This window comes from Tenrec ecaudatus, chromosome 2 (assembly GCF_050624435.1).
Source record: "Tenrec ecaudatus isolate mTenEca1 chromosome 2, mTenEca1.hap1, whole genome shotgun sequence".
In the NCBI taxonomy this organism is placed as follows: Eukaryota; Metazoa; Chordata; class Mammalia; order Afrosoricida; family Tenrecidae; genus Tenrec; species Tenrec ecaudatus.
Window position 1 is genome coordinate 89,324,811 of NC_134531.1, and position 23,304 is coordinate 89,348,114.

Consider the following 23,304-nt stretch of genomic DNA (forward strand, 5'->3'; position numbering starts at 1 on the left):
TATATCTGCAGGAAAATATTGAATAGCAGAGTGGGAGCAAGCGTCATTATCTTGTTTCATTTTTAGTGGGAATGAATGATTTGAAATTCAATGTTAAGTTTGTTATAGCCTTCTGATATATATAACTGCATCAGATTAAGGAAGCTTCTTTTAGTCTGACTATGGACTACTTATATCTCATAGGTTAATAAAGTTTATTAAATGATTTAAAATTTTTTCTTAGTTTCTAAGATTACCTAGAGAGAGTGGAACTAGATATCAGTTAAAATCCATGCTATTCCATCACTTTTAACTCATTTGCCTGATTCTCTATTTTAATATTTGCCTTTCAACAGCCTTGATGACTATCCTTGCGAATGACGACGGTCCTGGGGTTCTATCATTTAACAACAGTGAGCACTTTTTCTTAAGAGAACCAACAGCCGTCTATGTACAAGAGAGCGTTGCCATTTTGTATGTTGTTCGAGAGCCGGCACGAGGGCTCTTTGGAACCGTGACAACGCAGTTCATTGTGACAGAAGTGAATTCTTCAACTGAATCTAAAGATCTGACGCCGTCTAAGGGCTATATTGTTTTTGAAGAAGGTGTTCGACTCAAGGTACAGTATGAACCTTTAATGAGCAGAGAAGGTTATCTTTAATATTTAAGAAATAATTTTCTCTTAGAGGATCTGTTAGGCTGGGTTCTCTAGAAGAGCAAAATTGGTGATCCTTGTAGAGATACATATGTATCATGAAATAGCTTACACAGTTGTACATATGGATAATTCCTGTCCTCTTCAAGTGAGGTTTCTCCTGACTCGTGTAGTTGTGAAATTTTGTGAGTTATGGGAGTTGATGAACAGGATGCAGGAGGATGAAGCAGGAGGACCCAGGATGTAGAGGTACATGAATCTGAGGTCAGCTGACTGAATCCAAGTGTGATGGTCCACTCAAGGTTCCTGGGATCAGCAGGTGACACAACAGGAGATCAGTGAATGAGAATAGGATCCACCTGCAGCAGAAGGAGAAGGGCCAAAAAGAGCTCAGCTCTGATTGGATCTCTTTCTTATACAAAGTGTTACCCACAAGAAGTGTCTGCAGGCTTCTACCTGATTGATAGGTTTGGAGGACAGTTGACATAAACTCTGGCCACCATAGAGGAGAACACTTGGCCTTAAAGAAGGAAAGCAAATACAAATGCAAGAACACAAAACTCCCAGTTACTGTGAGAAAAATACGATTGTGCTCTACTGCAGTCTGTATGCAGTTTTTCTGGATAAATTTTGCTTGGTAATATTGTAAGGGAATGTGTAAATAATGAAGGTAATAAATATTGATATTTTAGAATGTCAACATACTTAAATGGTATGCTCCACTTTATATTGTTTAGAGACCATACATTTTAAAATAATTCTATACTGTTCATTGCAATCATTTCAGCCTGGCCAATCATTCCTCTTGCCACATATTTAGTTGAATAATATATAACTGCTCACTTTAGATTGCTCATTTGGGAAGCAAATATCACGTATGAATATTGTCACTAGCTGTCATTGAGTCAAGCCCCCAAGTACTGGCAATCCCATGCACAATGGGATCCCACCATTGTGATCTACAGGGTTTTCACTACTGGATTTTGTTTTTTTCAGAATCTTCTTCCTGCTCTGTATTAGTCTGAAATCGCCACTGGAACTTGCTCAGCAGTGTAGCAACATGCTAAGCCTCCACTGCAAAGACGGTGGTTGCACTTGCAATGCCTTAGTGAGGAATCTAGCGTAGGTCTCCCGCATCGAAGGCAAAAAGTACCCCACTGAACCAACACTGCCCACTTCTCCGTGAATAGGAATAATTTATTGCAGAAAAATGACTCAAGATTAATGTAAATAGGAACTACACTTGCAAATATTTACCTTTCAAAACCGCTTTAGTTATATACTAACAAATTTTGTTCCTGTTACTGAACCGTATCTTTAAAGCACAGTTCAAGTTTAAATAGTTAATTATACTAGTTATAGGCATGTTTGAGATATGGCTCATTTGAAATGTTATACTTAATTTCATCTAAAAAATCCAATCAATGAATAAGTTGCTTAATGATCAGTCTGTCTAATTGAACACATATTTTAAATGTACACTCATTTGCATATCTAATATTTCATGTTCTTGGTATTTAGAACCTTTGATTTGTTCAAGAAGTTATTTACATTTTGATGTAAATAGGTTAAAAATAAAATTTTGGGTATTTTTTGAATTTGTAGCTTCTTCATATTTACTGTAGCTTAAAACATTCTATATGATTTGTTTTCTGACTTCTGTTCATTAGGCAAATGGAATGTTAGCACAATTAATTGAAACAAATTTTGTTTTAATTTTTGTAAGTACTTATTTTCACATCTTTATTTTGAGCTGTAAAGAGTAAAATTTGCATATTTTAATTGCATAAATACTTGACTACATGCGCAAGTGCACACTCACATACTCACACCTCACGCACATTCATGTAACCACCGAGTTCATTGAGGTCTTGAATCGTACTTTCGTACCATGAGATGCCCTGATGCCTTTTTGCAGGTTAACAACACTGTTGTCAACCTCCCTCCCTGAAGACTCGAAACCAAGCCCATTGTCATTAAGTTGATTTGATTCAATGCTGCTGTGTAGCGCTTTTGCGGCTGTAGATCTTTGGGTGCAGAGCAGCTGGTAGGTTTGAATCACAGTCTGTGGTTCCCAGCCCAATGTGGATCCCTGAGTGCCATTAGGATCCTCCCAGGAGGAAACTTTCCTGATTTTTGTCATGGAAGCCTCACCTTTGCCATTTCTTGAACTTCATATAGCAAGTAGAGTCATAAATCATGTATGCCTTTGTGTCTGGCTACTTGCTTTTGTATAATTGATGAACTCCACGTGGTTGTAATTATCAGGAGTTCTTTTTTTTTTTTTTTTTTTTGCTGAGTGGCATTTCATTGAGCATCTCTGATCACGCAGTGGTGAAAGTGCTCAGGTGTTGACCACGAGATTGGTGGTTCGAACCTGCCAGCCCCTGCACGGTGGTAAAATGTGGCAGTCTGCTGCCCTAGAGCTTTCGTCTTTGGAAGTCGCATAGAGCCATTCTGCTTCGCCCTACAGAATCGCCAGGAGTTGGAATGGACACTTTATCCGTTCTTCTGATAAACATTTCCATTTTGATAACATTTTTGATAACAGTTTTCATCTGGGGGCTGCTCTATGCCAGAGCCCTAGTGGTTCAGGGAGTTCAGCACCAGCCGCTCTTCGGGAGCAAGGTGAAGTTTTTGCTCCGGTCAGAGCTGCAGTCTCAGCATCCCCAAGGGTGATTCTACTCTGCCCTTTCGGGTCGCTGTCGTGTTGCTATATGGCCACCAGGACTCAGAACTGACTCAATGGCCACACATTCTTACTGTGGTGGCTTTTAACAAGGAGGCAAGACTAAAAGTTATGTAGCTAGGGAAGGATACATAAAACTGAAGTGATAAATTTAATTTTTAAGTTTAGTATTATTTTTAAATGTCTGAAGCATTTCTTTTTTAGACACTTCCGGGCTCTATATCATAGTAATGGAAATTCTGAATACAGTACACTAAAATAGCTGTAATGTTTACAATATGGGAAGGTGTATTTAAAAGGTCATTTTCTAGAACATATTGCCTTATTGTCAAAACTGTTCAGCAATTTCTCTGAATGTGTGTTGGAAAACACTGTGTGCTAATACGTTTACCTTCTGATTTGAATTTCAGGCCCTACACATATCTGCCATCTTAGACACAGAACCAGAAACAGATGAGCATTTTGTTTGTACCTTGTTTAACCCGACTGGAGGTGCTCGACTCGGGGCACCTGTTCAGACCCGGATAACAGTTTTACAAAACCAGGCCCCGCTGGGACTATTCAGTATCTCGGCAGTCGAAAATAGGTATAGTCTAAGGCTAAGTGGGAAATGCTTTTATTAACATAAAGAAAACATACAAGGAAATTGATCTCTGATTATTTTAAAGTGAAATTTTCAAATGAGCTCTAGCAGAGAAATACACTGAGGTCTCTTGCCATCTCATAAAAGGTACCATTAAAAGCTCAACGTGTTCAAGATGATGGTGTGGGTTACAGTCTCATTTTTTCATTTCGAGTTCACATTTTAAGGCCAAGGCTTGCACTATTTTTGTTTTTTCATACTAATGAAAACCGAGGAGCCATAAAAAATATATTTAGCAGCTAAAACCAACTTAGCTACTGTTGAATTTGACAACAGAATGGAGTGTAAAATGTCTCTGGAAGCTGGCAAATATTAATTTTTATAGCTTAAAAGCATATCTATAGTTTTGTTAATATGCTAAGAATTTTCTGGTTCATTTTTTCTTACAAAATTAATGTTTCAGTTATGTCATAATCAGTAATGATAATGTTCTACTTTAAAAAATGTGGAATGTGGAATTACTGATTTTAAGTAGTTTTCATGATTGTATTATCAGAGCATTTCATTAGGTTGAGTTTTTATTTGTCTATATTGGTACTATTTTTTGTTAAGGCTTACAGACTTAGACAATTTTCAGTTTTCACACTAGTTTATGTACATTTACATGCTAGCATTTATGTATATGCTAGAAGAATTTAGTATATGCTAGCATTGTGATATTTAGTGTGAACATGTAGAAATCATACTTTTTCTGCTTTACATCCCCTCTGCCTCTTTTAGGGCCACCTCTATTGCCGTCCAAGAAGCGAACCGGCCTCTCTTTTTGAACGTGTCACGGGCTAATGGCATTGAGTTGGCTGTGAGTGTGGAGTGGGAGACAGTATCTGAAACAGCCTTCGGCATGCGTACGTTCAGTTTCTTACGAAAACAAAATTCTTTAGCCAAGGAAGTTTGCATGTCTGAGGCTTCCATTTCCTCCTAGAATTGTCTCTTATCATGTGTTGAAAAGAATGTACTCATTTTACTGCGTCCACAAATGGTTGCTAACACCCATTGTGTGTTAGAACTCTTAATGAAAAAGCTGCGGTGAACCTTCCAATGACGTCACAATAGGAACATTAAACAGTGCATTTCTAAGAATGGAATTTCTAGTAGTAATTATGACATCATGACTTTTTGAATGGGTAATCAAGCATGTTTAATAATTGATGAAGAGCCCTGTCATAACCTTGACACTGGGTCCTGATGCATTTTGTTGCTGTTATTAACTAAAGTTTAAGAAGAATTTACATTCTTGGAGAAATAGTCATAGCATAGAATTTAAGATTTTTAGAAGGCAACTTTGGGGAGTAGTATAGAATTTCCAGTGCATTTCCAGAGCGAGTAGATTGCTAAGACTTTGCTTTGTCATTTTCAAAAATACGTATAGTTTAGAGTGAGAAATCACTGGATATGCATTGATTCAAATAAATAGTGTAAGCTTAAAAAACTGTTTCATTTCTATAAAGATATTTTAAAATTCCTTATATACAGTTTTGCCATGTACAATTGATACAAATCATGTTCGGCACATTTATCTTTCAATCTACAATTAGTGTTTATTTTTAAATATACTTAGGAAAGTTCATGTGGTACGAACTATTAACTTTGTAAAAATAGAAATTGCTAATTAAGTGCTACTTCTCAGTTAATTTTGACTTCTCTCTCAGACACATATCACGTAAGAATTTTTATTTCTAGTAATGCTTTCCGTGGACTGAGAATGATGAGGTTTGCAAGAATTGTGCACTCATGAATATTAATTTTTATTTTGCAGGGGGGATGGATGTTGTCTTTTCCGTATTTCAGAGTTTTTTTAATGACTCAGCTTCTGCATGGTGTTTCTTTACTTTGGGAGATTCAATATATGGTATCATGTTGAGAAGCTCATCTGTGGGATTTTCTACTGTCTACCGTTGGCAAGGACTATTTGTCCCAGTGGAGGTAAAATAGCACTTTCGAATGGTGGATAAATTAAACTGTGCATCTAAATATTAACTGCATTGTGAATAACTATTATACTTATTCCTCGTTTTTAGGACCTAACTGTAGAATATCCTAAGACTTGTGAGATCTTTAACATAGGTCTTTCCCCCTACTTTGTTATTACACATGAAGAAATAGATCAAGAAAAGTCTTATGTTAACAGTGTGTATACATTCACATCTGGATTCAAATTACTATTGGTAAGGATTTTTTTTTTACTGTAGATTTCTTTATGAAAGGAAAAATCATATTTGTCAGATTTATTTAGATGGAAGATAATGTGTGTTCTCTGTAATGTGAAGAAGTGATTTTTAAAAAAGTGCACATTTAATTGAGGGAATTTTGTCTTTTTTTGCATTGATTCCTGGATATGCATATTTAGCAATCAAAATTATTTTCTTCAGACTTAAATTTCAGTTATTAACTCATCGGTTTACTCTATGCCACCCTTTTGTTACAGTCTCTTTTAATTTCGATTTTCTCTGTCTTTTTTTGTAGGTACAAACAATCATTTTATCAGAAAGTTCCCAAGTAAAATATTTTACTTCAGATAGTCAAAATTACTTAATTGTTGCAAGTCAACAAGATGATGCTGAATTAACTCAGGTTTGACGCTTTCAAAATATTTTCTTTTAATACTGTAATTAAAATTCATCAAGTATAGGGTCTTCAGTTTAATATAAAGAAAATCAGAATTCAGTTTTGGCAAAATAATGTAGATATTGATTAGTTACAGCTAATTATTCAACAAAGTAATGAGTATTACATTGCTTTTAAAATCCAACATAGACACAGTAAACAAAAACATTTTATTAGAATTTAATTGAATTTTAAAACTCCGTAGGGAAAAATCACACAATTGAGTATATGGTATCACTGAAAATTCGTGATTAACATTGCCAAATGGACCCTCCATATGAATCCAGCAGTCATAGATTTTCCTAATAAACTACATCTTTTCGTTATTTTTCGCTTCTTGAACTCCCATAAGCTTATATGCATCACCGACGTTGGACGGGAAACATCAGGGGTTTCTCACTGCTGTCTGCTTTTGATCATGAGAACACAGCACAGGACGGTTTCACTCCGTTTCCTCACTTCTTACTAAACTGCTCATGTTTAAATGAAGTGTCTCCGCGTTTAGCCTTATCTTTCTGAACTATCACCAATCTTTATCCAGATATATATTTCAAACAGATTTATTTTAAAATATTGTATCTTTCACTCATTCTATAGGTGTTCTCTCTCATTCCATACGTGTGCATGCGTACACACACATGTAATCACACTAAAAGAGGGGGAGCTTGGATATTTTTTCATTTATGAAATGATCTTCCTAAGTGGAGGTAGGGGCACCCAAAAGTTCATGGAAAAACAGACTTAAAATGAATGGAAATTTCTTCCTTAATCTTTGAAGCCCCATTGCAAACTGGGATCCAAAGGTATAAATACATGACGTTTGTGGTTAAATCCTCAGAAGTGCTGTTTTCCTCCTGGTAAAGGATTGTGTGTGTGAAATTTCCTACAGGTCTTCAGGTGGAATGGAAGAAACTTTGTGTTTCATCAAAAACTCCCTGTACGAGGTGTGCTGAGCATGGCGCTGTTCAAGAGAGGAGGCTCTGTCTTCTTAGCAGTCTCCCGGGCTAATGCCAGGCTAAATGCCCTTTTGTTCAGATGGTCTGACGGTGGCTTTATTTACTTTCTTGAAGTTCCGGTCAGTGGGACAACGCAAGTTGAGGCTTTGACTTCGGGAGATGACATTTACCTAATTTTTGCCAAAAACACTTTGCTAGGTGAGAGAGTTATATTTGTAATGTATATATAGTTTTAACCAAACATATCTAGCATTTATATCATATGCTTGTATGAAAATGGTTCAGTTATAATTTTTTTAGTTAACCGAGTATGTTTCTTGATGGATGACAAGTACTGACTACCTGCTAGAAATACCTTTTTTTTTGGGGGGGGGAACCCTTCAACTTTAGGCCCATAATCAGGTGATGATTTTAACCACTGCTTCAACATTGTATTAATTAAAATTATGGATAGTACTCTGAAAAGATGTTTGAAGATATCATACTCAAAGAATGAACCCATACGTTTTTAATGGTTTTCACTTGTAGTACCTTGGATAGTTTATAGTAGTCATGAATAATGCTTTCACTAAAACTCTTGTTTCTGTTCTTGTTAACAACATAACGTGGTAGTCACACTTCATCTAGTAAATGCTAAATCACTTGACATGCTTCCTATTAAGATGTATTTTTAAACGAAATTAATTCTGATATGTTTTCTATCTTAAAAATGCATTCAGTATTTTAATGTAGTTCTGTGTGTAATTCAGTTATTATTTTCCTTCAGATTTCATTTTTATTTCATTACAGTAGGAGGCAAGAATTCAACTGATGTTTTCATCTGGGAGACAGGGCAGTCTGCTTTCAGCTATTTCCAATCTCTGGACTTTGCCACTGTTCACCAGATCCACTCCTTTACCCCGGCCTCAGGAATAGGTAAGAACTTTCCCACGGCTAACCAGACTTTGAGATCCTATGGAAGGTTCAAACGATTTTATTATTTATTTCTTCTAAATTGTTTTATTAGAGGCTCATTCAACTCTTATCACAATCCATATTTACATCAATTGTGTAAAGCACATTTGCACATGCATTGCCCTCATCATTCTCTAAGTATTTGGTCTCCACTTAAGCCCCTGGCATCAGATCCTCATTTCCCCTCTCCCTCCCAAATGCCCCCTCCTTCATGAACCCTTGATAATTTATAAATTATTATTTTGTCGTATCTTGTCCTACCCGATGTCTCCCTTCATCCACTTTTCTGTTGGCCGTCCCCCAGGGAGGAGATCACATGTAGATCCTTGTAATCGGTTCCCCCTTTCCAACCCAACCTCCCAGTAATGCCACTCACACCACTGGTCCTGAAGGGATCATCCGCCTTGGATTCCGTGTATCTAGTTCTTATCTGCTCCAGTGCCCATCCTCTGCTCTGGCCAGACTTGCCAGCAGAACTGCATTCATGACAGTGGGTGGAAGGAGAGAGGAAGCATTTAGGAACTAGAGGAAAGTTGTATTTTTCATCGTTGCTACATCGCACCCTGACTGGCTTGTCTCCTCCCTGAGACCCTTCTGTAAGAGGGTGTCAGGGGTTCTAAAAATGGGCTTTGGCTCTCCACTGAGCACTCACCACCTCATTCACTATGATAAGATTTTTTATTCTGATGATGCCTTATACCTGACCCCTTCGACACCTTGTGATTGCACAGGTTTGTGTGCTTCTTCCATGTAGGTTTTGTTGCTTCTGAGAGATGGCTGCTTGTTTACCTTCAAGCCTTGAAACCCCAGATGTTATATCTTTTGATAGCCGGGCACCATCAGCTTTCTTCATCACATTTGCTTATTCACCCACTTTGTCTTCAGTGGTTGTGTCGGAAAGCTGAGCATCATAGAATACCAATGTAATAGAATAAGGTATTCTTGCATTGAGGGAGTACTTGAGTGGAGGCCCAATGTCCTTTTGCTACCTTAATACTAAACCTATAAATATATGCACATTGATCTATTTCCCCATCCTCATATATAAATATATTTGTATATATACATGTCTTTATATAGACTTCCATAAAGGCCCTTTGCCTCCCAGCTCTTTCCTCTATTTCCTTTGACTTTCCTTCTGTCTGCCTCTCATGCTCAGACCCAACCTGGGTTTCAACAATTCCTTTTGGTTACATTACCCTTGATCATGCCCGACCAGGCTTTTCACACCCTCCTCACCACCGATTTGGATCACTTGTTGTTCCCTTGTCCCTGGGTTTGTTAACCCCACCCCCAGCTTTCCCACGACCTCTACCTCTCCCATGTGCCCCCTCAATTGTTGGCCCTGTTGTTTTCTCTTCAAGATAGTTCACCCAGCCTATCTGATTTAGACAGACCTGCAGAGATAATAACATACACAAAAACAATACAGAGCAAAACCAAGCAACAATATACAACAAAATAACAGCAACAACAAACCAATGACAAAAAACAAAACACAACAAGAAAGAAAAGATTGTAGTTAGTTAAAGGATTTTTTGTTAGCCTTTAGGAGTGTTTTCCCAGTCCAGTCTGTTGGGGTACCAAGCCCTTGCCCCAAAGTCCACCTTTAGCATTCCCTGGGGATCTCGCTGCTCTGTTCTCTTGCTGTTGTGTTGGACCCCCTTAGTGTTTTGCCGCAGTGTGGCAGGATCAGATCAGGTGCAGTTCCCACACTGTGTCTCTGGTGTTGTCCCCTGTAAGGCTGAGTCAGTGACAGACGTCATGTCTCATAGTGGGGCTGGCCATGTGGTCCTCTCTGTGGACTGGCTGCTCTAATTGGGACCATCATCCTCACGGCCTGGTGGACCAGGATGCACTCTACTCTCTCTTCCTCCCCCTTCATCTGCTCCTGTGTGCTCCAATCAGATATGTCCCTCTCCCAGAGCTGCAGATTCAATGCCAGGTGTCCACGTAGTATTTGGGATTGGGGCCAGGCCCCAGACCTCTCCACTGGTTCTCTACTCCATGCTGGCATGTTTCATTCACATCTTGGAGCACTGAGTTGAAGACTTGTCCCTCTTTCCCTGTGGAGATATAAACAATATCCTCCCCTTGAGTAGATTAGTGCCCTGTGCCCCTGATACCCATTTCTTTTTTATTTTATTTTTTTTCCTTTCCCATCTCCTTTTTGGTTGTCTACCATGTGTATCCATGTGTTTGGTCTGGTCCCTGCCATATTACCTGGTCCTCACCCCAGGAATGTTTTACCCAGTTCCCCCTTTTGCATTAAAAAAAAAAAAAACTTACCTTAGCAGACTCCATTGTACTTGTCCTTTTGTGCTTGGCTTACTTTGCTTAACATGATTTCCTCCAGTTCTTCCCATGCAGTGATGTGCTTCATATGTTCATTACTGCATTTTAGGGATGCATAGTGCCCATTTCATGTGTATACCATAGCTTTTACAACCAATCGTCAGTTGATGGACATTTGGGTTGTTTCCAACTCCTTGCAATTGTGCACTGTGCCGCAATGAACACGGGAGCACAGATGTCTGGCCTTGGTTTGTTTCTTGCCTCTTCTGGGTATATCCACGGTATGGGGATTGCTGGGTCATATGATAACACGATTTCCATCTGTTTTAGATATTGCCAGATCGATTTCCACAGTGGTTGTACATACTTACAGGTCCTCCAGCAATGGATGAGAGTTCCTGTCTCCCCACAGCTTCTCCAACACTTGTTGCTTTCTGATCTTTGAGGGTGTTAGATGGTACCTCATTGTTGTTTTAATTTGCATTTCACTTATGGCTAAAGATCGGGAACATTTTCTCATGTGTTTGTTGGCCATTTGGATTCTGCCTCTGTGAAACTTCTGTTTAGGTCCTTTGCCCACCTCCTTGGTGGGCAATTTTTTTTTTCTTTTTGGAAGCTAGCAGAGTATTGTAGATTTTAGTAATAGGCCTTTGTCTGATATGTCATTACTAATGATGTTTTCCCAGTCCGTGGACTCTCTTATTACTCTCTTGGTGAATTCATTTGATGTACACAGGTGTTTTATCTTCAGTATATCCCATTTGTCAATTTGTGCCTCCTCTGTGTTTGTATCCCTCTCTATTTCTGATAACCTATGTATTCCCTGTGTCAAAGTTCTCAAGTTGGTCCCAATTCCCTCATTGATGACCCTAAATTTTGGGGTTAACATCAAGGTCTGCGATCCACCTTCATTTTATTCTTGTGCATGATGTGAGATAAAGGTCATGCTTCATTTTTCTGTAGGTAAATATCCATTTTTACTTGTACCACTTGTTAAAGAGGGCATCTGTTTCCCATTGGATTTTGGAGGGGGGCCCGTATCAAAGATCAGTTGTCTGTATGCTGATGATTTTATTTCTGGGTTTTCAGTTCTTTCCCATTGGTCTGGGTATTTGTCATTGTACCAATACCATGCAGTTTTGACCACTGTGGCTGTATAATATGTGCTAAAGTCAGGTAACTCAAGCCCTCCCACTGTGTCCTTTTCTTGAGGAATTCTCTGCTAATTTTGAGCTTCTTCCCTCTCCATGTGAAGTTGGTAATCAGTTTTTCCATTTCTTTGAAGAAAGATGAGGGTAATTGTATCGGGATTGCATTAAATTTATATAGTGCCTTTGGCAGAACTGACATCTTGACTTTATTGAGTCTTCCAATCCACAAAAATGGTATCTTCTTCCATTTGTTGAGGGTCGCTCTTGGTTTCTTGTAATAGTTTTCTGTAGTTTCCCCCTTATAGATCTTTTGTTCTTTTAGTCAGGTATATCCCTAGATATTTCAGTTTGTGTTTTTTGCTATTGTGAAGGGTACCACCTTTTTGATCTCCTCCTCTGTGGTCTAATCTGATGTATATAAAAGTTTGATGGACTTCTGTTTATTGATCTTGTATCCTGCCACTCTGCCAAACTCCTCTATTGCTTCCAGTATCCCCCTTGTGGAAGTTTTGGGATTTTCCATACATAAAATCATATCATCTGCAAATAATGATATTTTCACCTCTTCCTTCCCCAGATGAATACCTTTTATATCTTTTCTTTGCCTTATGCTGTTAGCTAAAACCTACAGCATGATATTAAATAAGAGTGGGGAGGAGGAGCATCCCTGTCTGGTTCCCTTTTTATGGGATTGTGTTAGTCTTTTCTCCATTGACTACCACGTTGGATGTTGGTTTTTCCTATATGGCTTGTATTGTCTTGAGGACTTTTCCTTCCATTCCTATCTTCTCAAATGTCTTAAGCAGGAATTGGTGTTGGATGGTGTCAAATTCTATTTCTGCATCTATCGATATTATCAAGTGGTTCTTTCAGTTTTTCATGTCAATGTGACGAATAATACTAATGGTCTTTCGTATGTTGAACCATCTCTCCATCCCTTGTATGAATCCCACGTGGTCATGGTGGATTATTTGTTTTATTTACTTTTGTGTTCTGTTGGCTAGTATTTTGTTAAGGATTTTTGCATCGATGTTCATTAGGGATATCGGTCTGTAGTTCTCGATTCTTGTGGGATCCTTACCTGGTATCGGAGTTATACTAGCTTCATAGAAAGAGTTTGGGAGTTTGCCGTCTTTTTCTGTGTTCTGGAAGAGTTTATGTTAGTTCTTCCCTAAATGCTTGGTATAATTCTCCAGTAAAGCCATCTGGTCCAGGGAATTTTTTGTTGTTGTTGGTAATCCCTTGATAACATTGTCTATTTCTTCTATTGCTATGGGTCTGTTGAGATTTTTGATGCCTATCAAGGATTGTTTGGGGGGGATTGTTTTTCCAAGAATTTGTTCATGTCTTCCATATTTTTTAATTCACTGGAATACAATCCTTCGTAGTACTGTGTAATTATCCTTTTGATTTCATTAGGATCTGTTGTAATATCCTGTCTTTCATCCCTGATTCTTGCTATTGAAATTTGTTCCCTCCTTTCTTTGGTTAGGTTTGCCAGTGGTCTGCCCATTCTGTTTATCATTTCAAAGAACCAACTTTTAGCAGCATTAATTTTTTCCGTATTTTTCTTTTTTTCCTTCTCCTGAATCTCAGCCCCGATTTTTATAATTTCTTTTCTTTTGCTATTAGTAGGATTGTCCTGCTGACTCTGCTCTAGTTGTTGTAAATTTTGTGCCAGCCTATCAATCCTGAGTCTCTCTTCCTTTCTCAGATGTGCATGTATTACTATGATACTTCCTCTGATTACTCCCTTTGCTGTGTCCCATAAGTTTTGGTACATCATGTGCTCATTCTCGTTGGTTTCTAGAAATTTCCTAATTTTCACCTTTGATCTGTGCCAGTACACACTCCTTTTGCAGTAGAGAGTTATTCATCCTCCAATGGTTTGCTCATATTTTCCTTGTCTTCCTTTTGTTGATTTCTAGCCTTATGGCACAGTGATCAGGGAGAGAGGTCTGTATGATACCAATGTGCTTAAATTTATGTAGATTCGCCTTATGCCCCAGCATGTGGTCTGTCTTAGAATATGCGCCATGTAGACTTGAGAAGAATGTGGATTATTTTATATTTGGATGAAATGCTTTGTAAATATCTATCATGTCAAAATGTCTAATTGTAGTGTTTAGCGCTTTGCCTCCTTGTTGAGTTTCTTTGATTGTGCTCTGTCTTTCTCAGAGAGCAGTGTATTGAACTCACCCAGTATAATTGTTGAGGCTGTGATTTGTTTTTTCATCTTTTGAAGTGTTTGGTTGTATGTTTACAATTCTTAGTGGTTCTTTGTCTACCATTCCTTTGAGCATTGTATAGTGTCTCTCCTTATCTCTTTTACTAGTTTTCACTTTGAGGTCAATTTTCTCTGAGATTTGGTTTGCAGCCCCTCCTCTTTTGAATGGCTGTTTGCTTGGTATGCCTTTCCTCAGCCTTTGATTCTCAGCCTATTTTTGTCTGTAGCCTTGAGATGTGTCTCCTGTAGGTAGCAGATTGATGCATTGTGTTTTCTTAGCCAGTTTATTACTCTCAGTATTTGATTGCCTGAGTTAAGGTCATTGATATTCAGGGTTACTATCTCTATCTGCAGACTCTGTGATGTCATCTTATCCCTTTTGTGTTGGATGTTTTCCTTGTTTCCTTTCTCAGTGGGTTGTGCATGTGTGTGCGCGTATCATTCATGACTTCTATCCATTCTTAAGTTAATGCTCTCTTGGGGTCTGTGTCCTCTTTGTTGCCTGCTCGGTGAGGTTGTTCTATGTGGCAGTCTCGTATTTATGCTTGGTGAGTGTTGTTCTTCTGCCCATACTGAGTCAACAAGGATCATTTGTAAGGCTGGGTTTCTTCCAATGTATTCTTTGAGTTTTTCCCTGTCTGGGAAGTCTCTTACTTCTCCATCTATCTTAATTGATCATTTGGCTGGGTAGAGTATTCTTGGGTTTTCATTGTTTGCCTTTGATTTTTGGAATATGTTATTCCACTCTCCTCTTTTTCATAGTTTCTGCTGATAGGTCTGAGCATGTTCTTATTTGGGAACCTTTATATGTGATTGCTTATTTTTCCCTACTGCTCTCATGATTTTCTCCTTTTCCTCATAGTTGGGTAGTTTAACTGTTATGTGCCTTCGTGACTTCTTGGGATTCAATCTACCTGGTGATCTTTCAGCCTCCTGGATATTTGCCTTCCTTTCATTCATTAAGCTGGGGAGGTTTTCCTTCAAGAATTCTCTCACTATTGTTGCAGATGTCTTCTTTATTGTGTCTTCCTTAGGTAAACCAATAATTCTAATTTTGTTACTCTTCTTAGCACCAGACATAGCGCTTAGGTTTTCTTTAGCTTCTCTGATGATCTTATTAGATTTTTGTTCACGTTTGTTAAAGTCTGCTTGGCTGTCCTCCAAGTCACTTATGCGGTTCTCTGCTTCCTCCAGTTGATTCTTACGGTCCATGTGTCTGCTACTGGTTTTTGTTATCTCCTCCCTAAGCTCCTATATTTCCCTTTGGTGTATGGCATTTATCTCCTCTACATTTCATCTTTTTCTGTATTGTTTCCTTCATATCATGTATGACTCCAAGCAGCATTCTGAAAATTTCTTTCTGCGGCAGCTCAATGTCTTCTTCTTCTATGCACGTTGTTATGTTCAGGACTTCTTCTTTCGTTGAGGTCATTGGGGCTGATGACTGTTTGCGTTGCGTTGTTTTAGAGGAACCAGGTACCATTTTCCAGGGAGTCAAAGAGCACTGGCTCTCTCTGGGAGACTTGTAGGAATGCTTCTTTGAACTGCCTATAGCTAATTTCACTATTAAATTAACCTACCACTTTATCCTCCTGTGGCTTCCTTATCAGGGGAGTTCCCCAGAAGGCTGGTGGGTTGCTTGCTTTGGTGCTGCGGAGGTTTGGCAGAGATTCCTGCAGCAGCTTGGAACGTTGACTAGCGTTTGCCGAGCTGCCTTAGGCCTCCAGGCACACAGGCAGGAATTCCCAGCAAAGTTAGGCCAAGTATCCCTTGGTGGAGGTCAGCAGAGATTTCCCCAGACTCCAGCTATCTTCACTGGGTGGAGCTCACCTAGCTGTGTGTGGCTCAGGCTTAAATGTCCTAGGATAAGGGGAATGGTCTGGAGGTCAGCAGTGGAGTGTGAGAGAACAGAAAAGAGACAAAGAGGATAAAAAAAATAATAATTAAGCCCGCTGAGACTGTGTGGGGATATAGAGAAGAGGGGGAAACAAAAGCAACAATGTAGCTGAGTCCCAATCCCCACCCATGGAGCTGCATGGGTTAAGTCCCCACCCGAGGAGGCTGCAACAGCAAGCTGTGGCTGTGTTGAGAAAAATCCCCTGTGCAGCCCTCCAAGACTGTGGGGGGACAGAGAAGAGATGGAAACAAAAGTAACAGTGTAGCTGAACCCCATCTCTGCCCATGGAGCTGCAAGGGTCCAGTCTTGCCCCGAGGCAGGCGGCGGCAAACTGCGGCTGTGTTGAGACAATGCCCCCTATTAACACCAAATGGTCCTGGTTCGGGGCTTAGGTCAAGGCCCAGCCATCCTCTACTGTGATAAGCCAAAAGGCCCCAACCCCTCAAAACCCTGTGGGTCTGTGCCTACTTACCTTTATGATGCTCCTCCTGGCTTCCAGCAGCATTGAATTTCCCTCTTAGCAACTCTCCTGGGCTGAATTCTTCAGAGTCCCTCTGGTATGTGTCAGTCCGGTTGCCATCTTCCCAGCAGTCCCGGCTCAATGATTTTAATCTGATTGAATTAGTTGCAGTTTCAGGCTCTCAAGCACTGTTACTCTCATAGGAATCCTAAATCAAAGTCTATACAATAATCCTTTCAGGAATCCTAGAATTTCACAAAAAGATTTTTTTTTTTTTTTTGCTTAGACTCTCTGAAAGAAGACTTGATGTTTATGTGCAGAAATGTTTTGGGCTTGTCTCTACCAGGATCCTTAGAGACATTATCACTTTTAAAAAGACGGTCTATATTATTTTTAGATCATGAAAAGAGTGTAAGATTAAATCCCAAATCTTATTGACACCTGGCTCTGGATACACAAACACACACAGATATCAAAAGGTGAACATTGTGATGAGGAAGAAACAAAATGGGTGAATTATGATGAATGGAGGAGGATCATGTATTTTTTTCTGAAGAAAGAGAAGAGTGATACTAAATATATATGTTTTGAATATGAAAGTATTTATGAGGGATAGCAAGTCTTTGCAGTTAGCCTTTATAAGAAAAGTTGCAGAGTGACTCAGAACTTTGTACTGCTTCATCATTCTGGCAACTTTATTCCACCATCTGAAAGCTTTTCTTTCTTTCTTTTTGTTTTGATGCTTAAAAATTTTTTTTTCCCCAATTGGAAACATAAGCAAGCTTTCGAATCATGATGATGTCACTATGTTTGGTAAAGTAGAGGGCAGCAAAGACGAGCAAGGCCCTCAACAAGATCCCCTGACACAGCGGCTGTAACAATGGGCACAAGCATAACGCGATCATGAGGAGGGTGCAGGACTAGACAGTACATAATGTCCGCATGAATCAAAACTGACTTGATGGTATTTAACAACAACAATATGCTTTTAGAAATAAAGCCAATTAGCAAGAACCTAAGCCTTAATACTGTCAGGGGGCCTACAAGATTATCTTAGGATTGATCAGGAATCTCCTGGGTGGGTAAGTGGCAATGGGGAAAAGGGGAAAGACCAGTTAGCAGGGTAGGTTTGCCACGTCCAACATGGTCACTTCAAAGTGAACACGGTTAGTAGGGATTATTTTCTCCTAATAGGTGCAGGGGGGGATTTAGATGCCAATCCTGAGTGACGCAGCAGATGGATCTAGACAGCCAAGTTATCATTTTAAATTGAGATATAACAATTCAGTCTCTATTTAGCTTAAGAATAAAATAGCATATATTTGTTAGTTGTATATCTAAGTTATTATTTTAAAGTTACAAGATGCCTTCCCCTCAAGGAAAAGCAAAACTAAAACCAAATAGTGATAAGGTGATAATTCAAGGTAAGGTGCTAATACAACTGGCCTGAGTAGAGGAAGAGATGGGATAGATTGGAGTTTAAATGGAGAGCTTGCATCCTGCCTTGATGGATTGGTGGAATTTTGACAGCTATATGCCAGAAATAACTCGGGTAGGGAAAAAGATAGGAAGACAGATAAGTTTGTGGCACAAAGTCAACATTAGCCGACTAGAATGATGAGGTGAAAGAATTTAATTAGGAATTACGCTTGCAGATACATACACTGGAACCATTGGAAGAATGTTTAAGAGTGTCCAGGGTGATTTAGACATTCAGATAATGTAGCACTTTGGCATTTTAATCCCAAGAACTTTTTATCTTCGTAAACATGCGAGGATTTGAAATAATTTCTGTATATATAATTAATGATTATTGACACTTATTGTCTTATTACTGAGAACAATCAAAGATACTTATTCATTTAGTCAAACTCTTTATGTGTGAACGTGCAGAATTAGGTGTTTTTTTAAAAAAAAGTCTTTGTGATAAAAGTGGCATAACATTATTTATTTATTTATTTTGCAAATCTCTGTAATTTCTGATTGACTAGACTGTACATATCTGGAGTCTCCTATCTGTATCTTCATTCAGTCCATGGTAGTTTTTTTTCATTTTTCATACAGCCTCTGGAAAATTCCAGCATACATTCATGAGAGAATGAGCGTGAAATAGACATGCAATGGATTGGTATTTTTATGACCATAGTTCTGACCTCCTAGATAAACTAAGAAGTGATGAAGAACTTGCAGGCATCCCTAGATCAAACTCTGACCACAGCTGATGTAGCAGAGGTCTCTAATGCATTTCAAAGGCAAGTGATGAATAAAGACATATTATAAACCTCCACTTAGCTTTTTGTGCATAGAATATACTGGATAACAGTCACTCGCAGCTTCTCAAGCGAAAATTGAAGAAGGCGATGAGCTGTGTGGTAGCAGGAATACTGAAAAAGAAGTGCTGGGCACAAAAAGAAGTGATAAAGGATGATTCAGCAGGACTTGATGATTTCTCAAATGCAGGGGACAAACGTGACGAAGCCCTCGCAATTGGGAAGAGTATATTACTAAAATTAGGAAAGGACATAGGAAAAATGACTCTATTGGGAAATGTGATGAACTGACTTGCCGGTGTGCTTACGTAGTATGAAGTGATGTAGAAGATCCATAGATAGTTAAAGGTGCTGACATTAGGAGAACCAGAGCAAGTGGTGTAGATACTGAAGTCTTGAATGTATGGTGTCAGTTGAACATTAATAATCAAGTAGATTAATAAAGTCAGCACATTTAGTGAGCTTGAGAAGAGAAGAGGATGTAGGACAAATAGCAGGGCTCTTGGAAGTTTTTCTTTTAGGTGTCTGACTGCTGTTTTCTAGTACCAGTAAGCATGTTTTGTTTTGAACATTTTGTTATGAACAGTAACATAACAAAATCACTGTTATGTCCCTTGAAATGTTAACTGGAAAGGGTATTTTTCTACCCTTTTTTAGTTTTTTATTGTATTATAATTTTGTGTTTTCTACTCCTTCCATCTTGACATTGTGTCCATATCACTTTATCCTAGACCCTGGCAATATTCCAATCTGGCCTGTGAACTTTTCTGGCCTCCATGCTAAGACCATGCTGCCATTGAGTCTTTTGCCTGACGCTCTTGTGCTCTTCACCATAAATGATTTCCCTTTCCATTGTCAACACTCTAAAAGAACCTATGTTTGTGATGCTATTTTCAATTAGCTTGCTTTTTATTCCGTCCACAATGATTGACTGAGTACATTATGTATCTTTTTTCAGATATTTGAATAGTTTTTGTCTTCCTGTTCTTTAATTTTGTGCCTTTATCATTTTTGTCTTTCTTAGACTTAAATTTTCAAGTGGACTAACCCAAGTCACTTATTATTATTCAAAATAGTTGTCTAATGAATGTTTTTAAGGATGATGACTGCTTGCTGAATGGGCCATTAATTGAAGTTATAAAATTACTGTAAAAGTTTTTTTTTGGAAAAAAAAGAAACACTTAATAGGGACATTTTCTAAAAGAATTTGAAAATTCTGCCAGAGACTTATTAAAGAACCCATTGTGAGGTCTCTTTATTTCTTTTGTTTCTGTGACTTGAGGTTGTAGAAGTATGAAAAGATTATAGGTAATTATTTAGAATTGCTTATTATAGATCCACTGAAAGCTGAAATTATGCATTAAATAATATTCAAAGGCTTTCTTATTTTGAACGTGTCAAGTATCTTATTAAAAGTATTAGATTGGAGCCATGGGGATGAGGATCACATATTTATTCTGGTAATGGCTTGACAGATTATTGGTGGTAACTGATTTTTTTAAACAGATGAAGAGGGAATATGAAAATGACTCAAGGACATGTAAACCTTTCTTTTCCTCTTTTCTTCTCTATTATGTTAGAGATACTTTTATATGATTGTGCCAAGCATGGTGGTAGACAGTAGGGAACAAGGGTAAGGAAAGTCGGGTATAGCCCAGCTCTGAATAAGTTTAACACGTAATAGGGAAGAATGATAATAACTATATAATCACACAAATAAATTTTAGTTACAAACATTTACTTACCCTGAAGATATAGCATAAAATACTCTTGTAACATAAAGTGAGGAGGACTTGATCCATTCAAAGGAGTGCAAAGAAAGCTTCCTTGAGGAAGTATCACTTAAAATGTGATCTACAGGTTGAGTAGGAGTTAATGAAGCAAGGATTTGAGCACCTAGCAGACTACAGGCAAAGGAAAAACAATTCAGGGGGATCAGAAGGTGGCAGCAAGCTTGTGTTTTTTGATAAGGACCTGGAACAGACTGATGTGTCCCAAATCAGGTAGTAAGGGCAGACTGATAGAAATTGTGCCTGACGGTTCTATAATCTACTGAAGATGTGATAGGGATATAAAAGGATTATCGTGTAAATACTAGACCAAGCATTGGATTGTTGTTAGGTGCTATTGAGTCAGCTCTGACTCATAGCGACCCTAGGCACCACAGAACAAAACACTGTACAGTGCTGTGCCATCCTCACAACGGTTCCTGTGCCTGAGCTCATTGAGACAGCCACTGTGCAAATCCAGCTCCTCAGGGGCTTCCTCTTTTTCACCCCACCTCCGCTTTACCAAACATGACTTCCTTCCCTAGGGACTGGTCTCTCCTGACAATATGTCCAAAGTATATAAGACGGAATCTTGCCATCCTTGTCTCTAAGGAGCACGCTGGCCTTATTTTTTCCAATCCAGATGGTTTGTCCTTTGAGCAGTCCGTGGCACTTTCAACATGCTTATCCAGCACCACAATGCAAATGAGATGATTCTTCTATGAACTTCCTTATTCAGTGTCCAACTTTCAAATGCGTAGGATGCAGTGAAGAATGACATAGTCAGGCGCACCTTTGTCCTCAAGGTAACCTGCTTACTTTTCAATACTCTGAAGAGGTCTTGTGCAGTTTCACCTAATGCAATCCGTCTTTTGATCTCTTGACTGCTGTTTCCATGAGCATTGATTGTGGATCCAAGTAAGACAAAATCCTTTGGAAATTCAGCCTTTTGTCCATTTATCATGATGTCACCTACTGGTCCAGCTGTGAGGATTTTGGTCTTCTTTAAATGGAGTTGTGATCCATATCAAAGGCTACTTATTCTTGGTCTTCATCAGCATCATTTCCTCCTCACTTTGAGCAACAAGGATGTGTTATCTGCATACTTCAGGTTGTTAATAAGTCTTCCTCCAATCCTGATGTCATACTCCTCTTCATATAATTCAGCATCTCTGATGCTTTGCTCAGCATATAGATTGAAAAAGTATGCTGGGAGGATATAACACCTTCCCTGATTTGAAACCATGTCGTATGCCCTTGCTCTGTTTGGACAGCTGCCTCCTGTGCTGCGTGCAAGTTCTGAGTGAGCCCAGTGAAGTGTTCTGGAATGCCCATACTCCTCAAGGTGATCCACAGTTGATTATTTCTGGTATTCTCTGCTTTGAACCTAGAGCAGAGATATCCCTTGTTTCACATCCACTTCAGAATCCAGTCTGCACTTCTGGCAGCTCCCTGTTGATGTACTCCTCCCACTCTTGTTGGATGACCTTAAGTAAAATTTTACTTGCAGGCAATATCAATGATATTGTTCTATAGTTTGAGCATTCTGTTGGGTCAACTTTCTTTGCTATGGGCACAAATATGGATTTCTTTGAATCAGTTGGCCAGGTCCTGTCATAGAGGAGTGGTCCTTCAAGTGCTTCTTCGGCTTTCTGAACATTGCAGTGGCTATTCCGTGAATTCCTGGAGACTTGTTTTTGGCTAATGTATTCCGCGCCGTTTGACCTTCTTCTGTCACCACCATTAGTTCTTGCTCATATGCTACCTCCAGAAATGGTGGACTATTGACTAGTTCTTTTTGGTACAGAGACTGCATTCTTTCTGTCTCCATGCTTCCTGCATCATTCAATATTTCCCCTATAGAATCTTTCAAAATTGCAATTTGAGGCTTGATTTTCTTTTCTTGAGTTCTTTCAGTTTCAGATATGCTGAGGATATTTTCCCTTTTGGTTTTCTCATTCTGGGTCCTTGCACGTTTGGATATAATATTTGACTTTGTCTTTTCTGGTTGCCCTTAGAAATGTTCTCCCCGGCTCCTTGACTTCATCCTTTCTTCCATTTGCTTTAGCTGCTTTATGATTAATAGCAAGTCTCAGAATCTCCCTTGACAACCACTTTCGACTTTTCTTCCTTGCCCGTCTTTTTAATGATCTTTCGTTTTCTTCATGAATAATGACCTTGGTGTTCTCCTACAGCATATCTGGTCTCCTGTCATTAGTGTTCAGTAAATCAAATCTCTTCTTGATGTTTTCTTGAAATTCAGGTGAGATAGAATCTAGGTCATATTTTGACCCCTTTGGACTTGTTTTGATTTTCTTCAGCTTTATTCTGAATTTAACATATGAGCAATTGATGGTCTGTTCCACAGTTGACCCTTGTATGGTTTTAGCTGCTGATATTGAGCTTTTTTATCATGTCTTCCCACAGATATAGTCTATTTCATTTCTGTGTATTCCATCCAGGGAAGTCTATGTGTATAGTCTCATTTTATGTTGTTGCAAAAAGGTATTTGTTATGAACAAGTCTTTGGTTTTGCAGAATTCTATCATGCTATCTCCAACTTCATCTCTATCATCAAGCCTACATTATCCAATTACTGTTCCTTCCTCTTTCCAACTTTTGCATTCCAATCACCAAGAACTGTCAATGCATCTTGATTGCATGTTTAATCGATTTCAGACTGAATTCATTGGTAGAATTCTTCAATGTCTGTATCACTAACTTTTGTGATTGGTACATAAATTGGAATAATAGT

The 23,304-nt window shown here is 38.7% G+C and overlaps 1 protein-coding gene across 1 annotated transcript in view; it reads left to right on the plus strand.

Moving 5' to 3' along the window:
- Positions 1–23,304, plus strand: part of ADGRV1 (adhesion G protein-coupled receptor V1) — a 724,059-nt gene that overhangs the window by 226,269 nt on the left and 474,486 nt on the right. The window contains exons 45-52 of the mRNA XM_075542665.1: positions 336–598; positions 3,734–3,909; positions 4,687–4,811; positions 5,723–5,889; positions 5,985–6,131; positions 6,430–6,537; positions 7,460–7,732; positions 8,327–8,441. Coding sequence (XP_075398780.1) covers positions 336–598; positions 3,734–3,909; positions 4,687–4,811; positions 5,723–5,889; positions 5,985–6,131; positions 6,430–6,537; positions 7,460–7,732; positions 8,327–8,441 — 1,374 coding nt within the window. The remainder of the gene's footprint in view (positions 1–335; positions 599–3,733; positions 3,910–4,686; positions 4,812–5,722; positions 5,890–5,984; positions 6,132–6,429; positions 6,538–7,459; positions 7,733–8,326; positions 8,442–23,304) is intronic.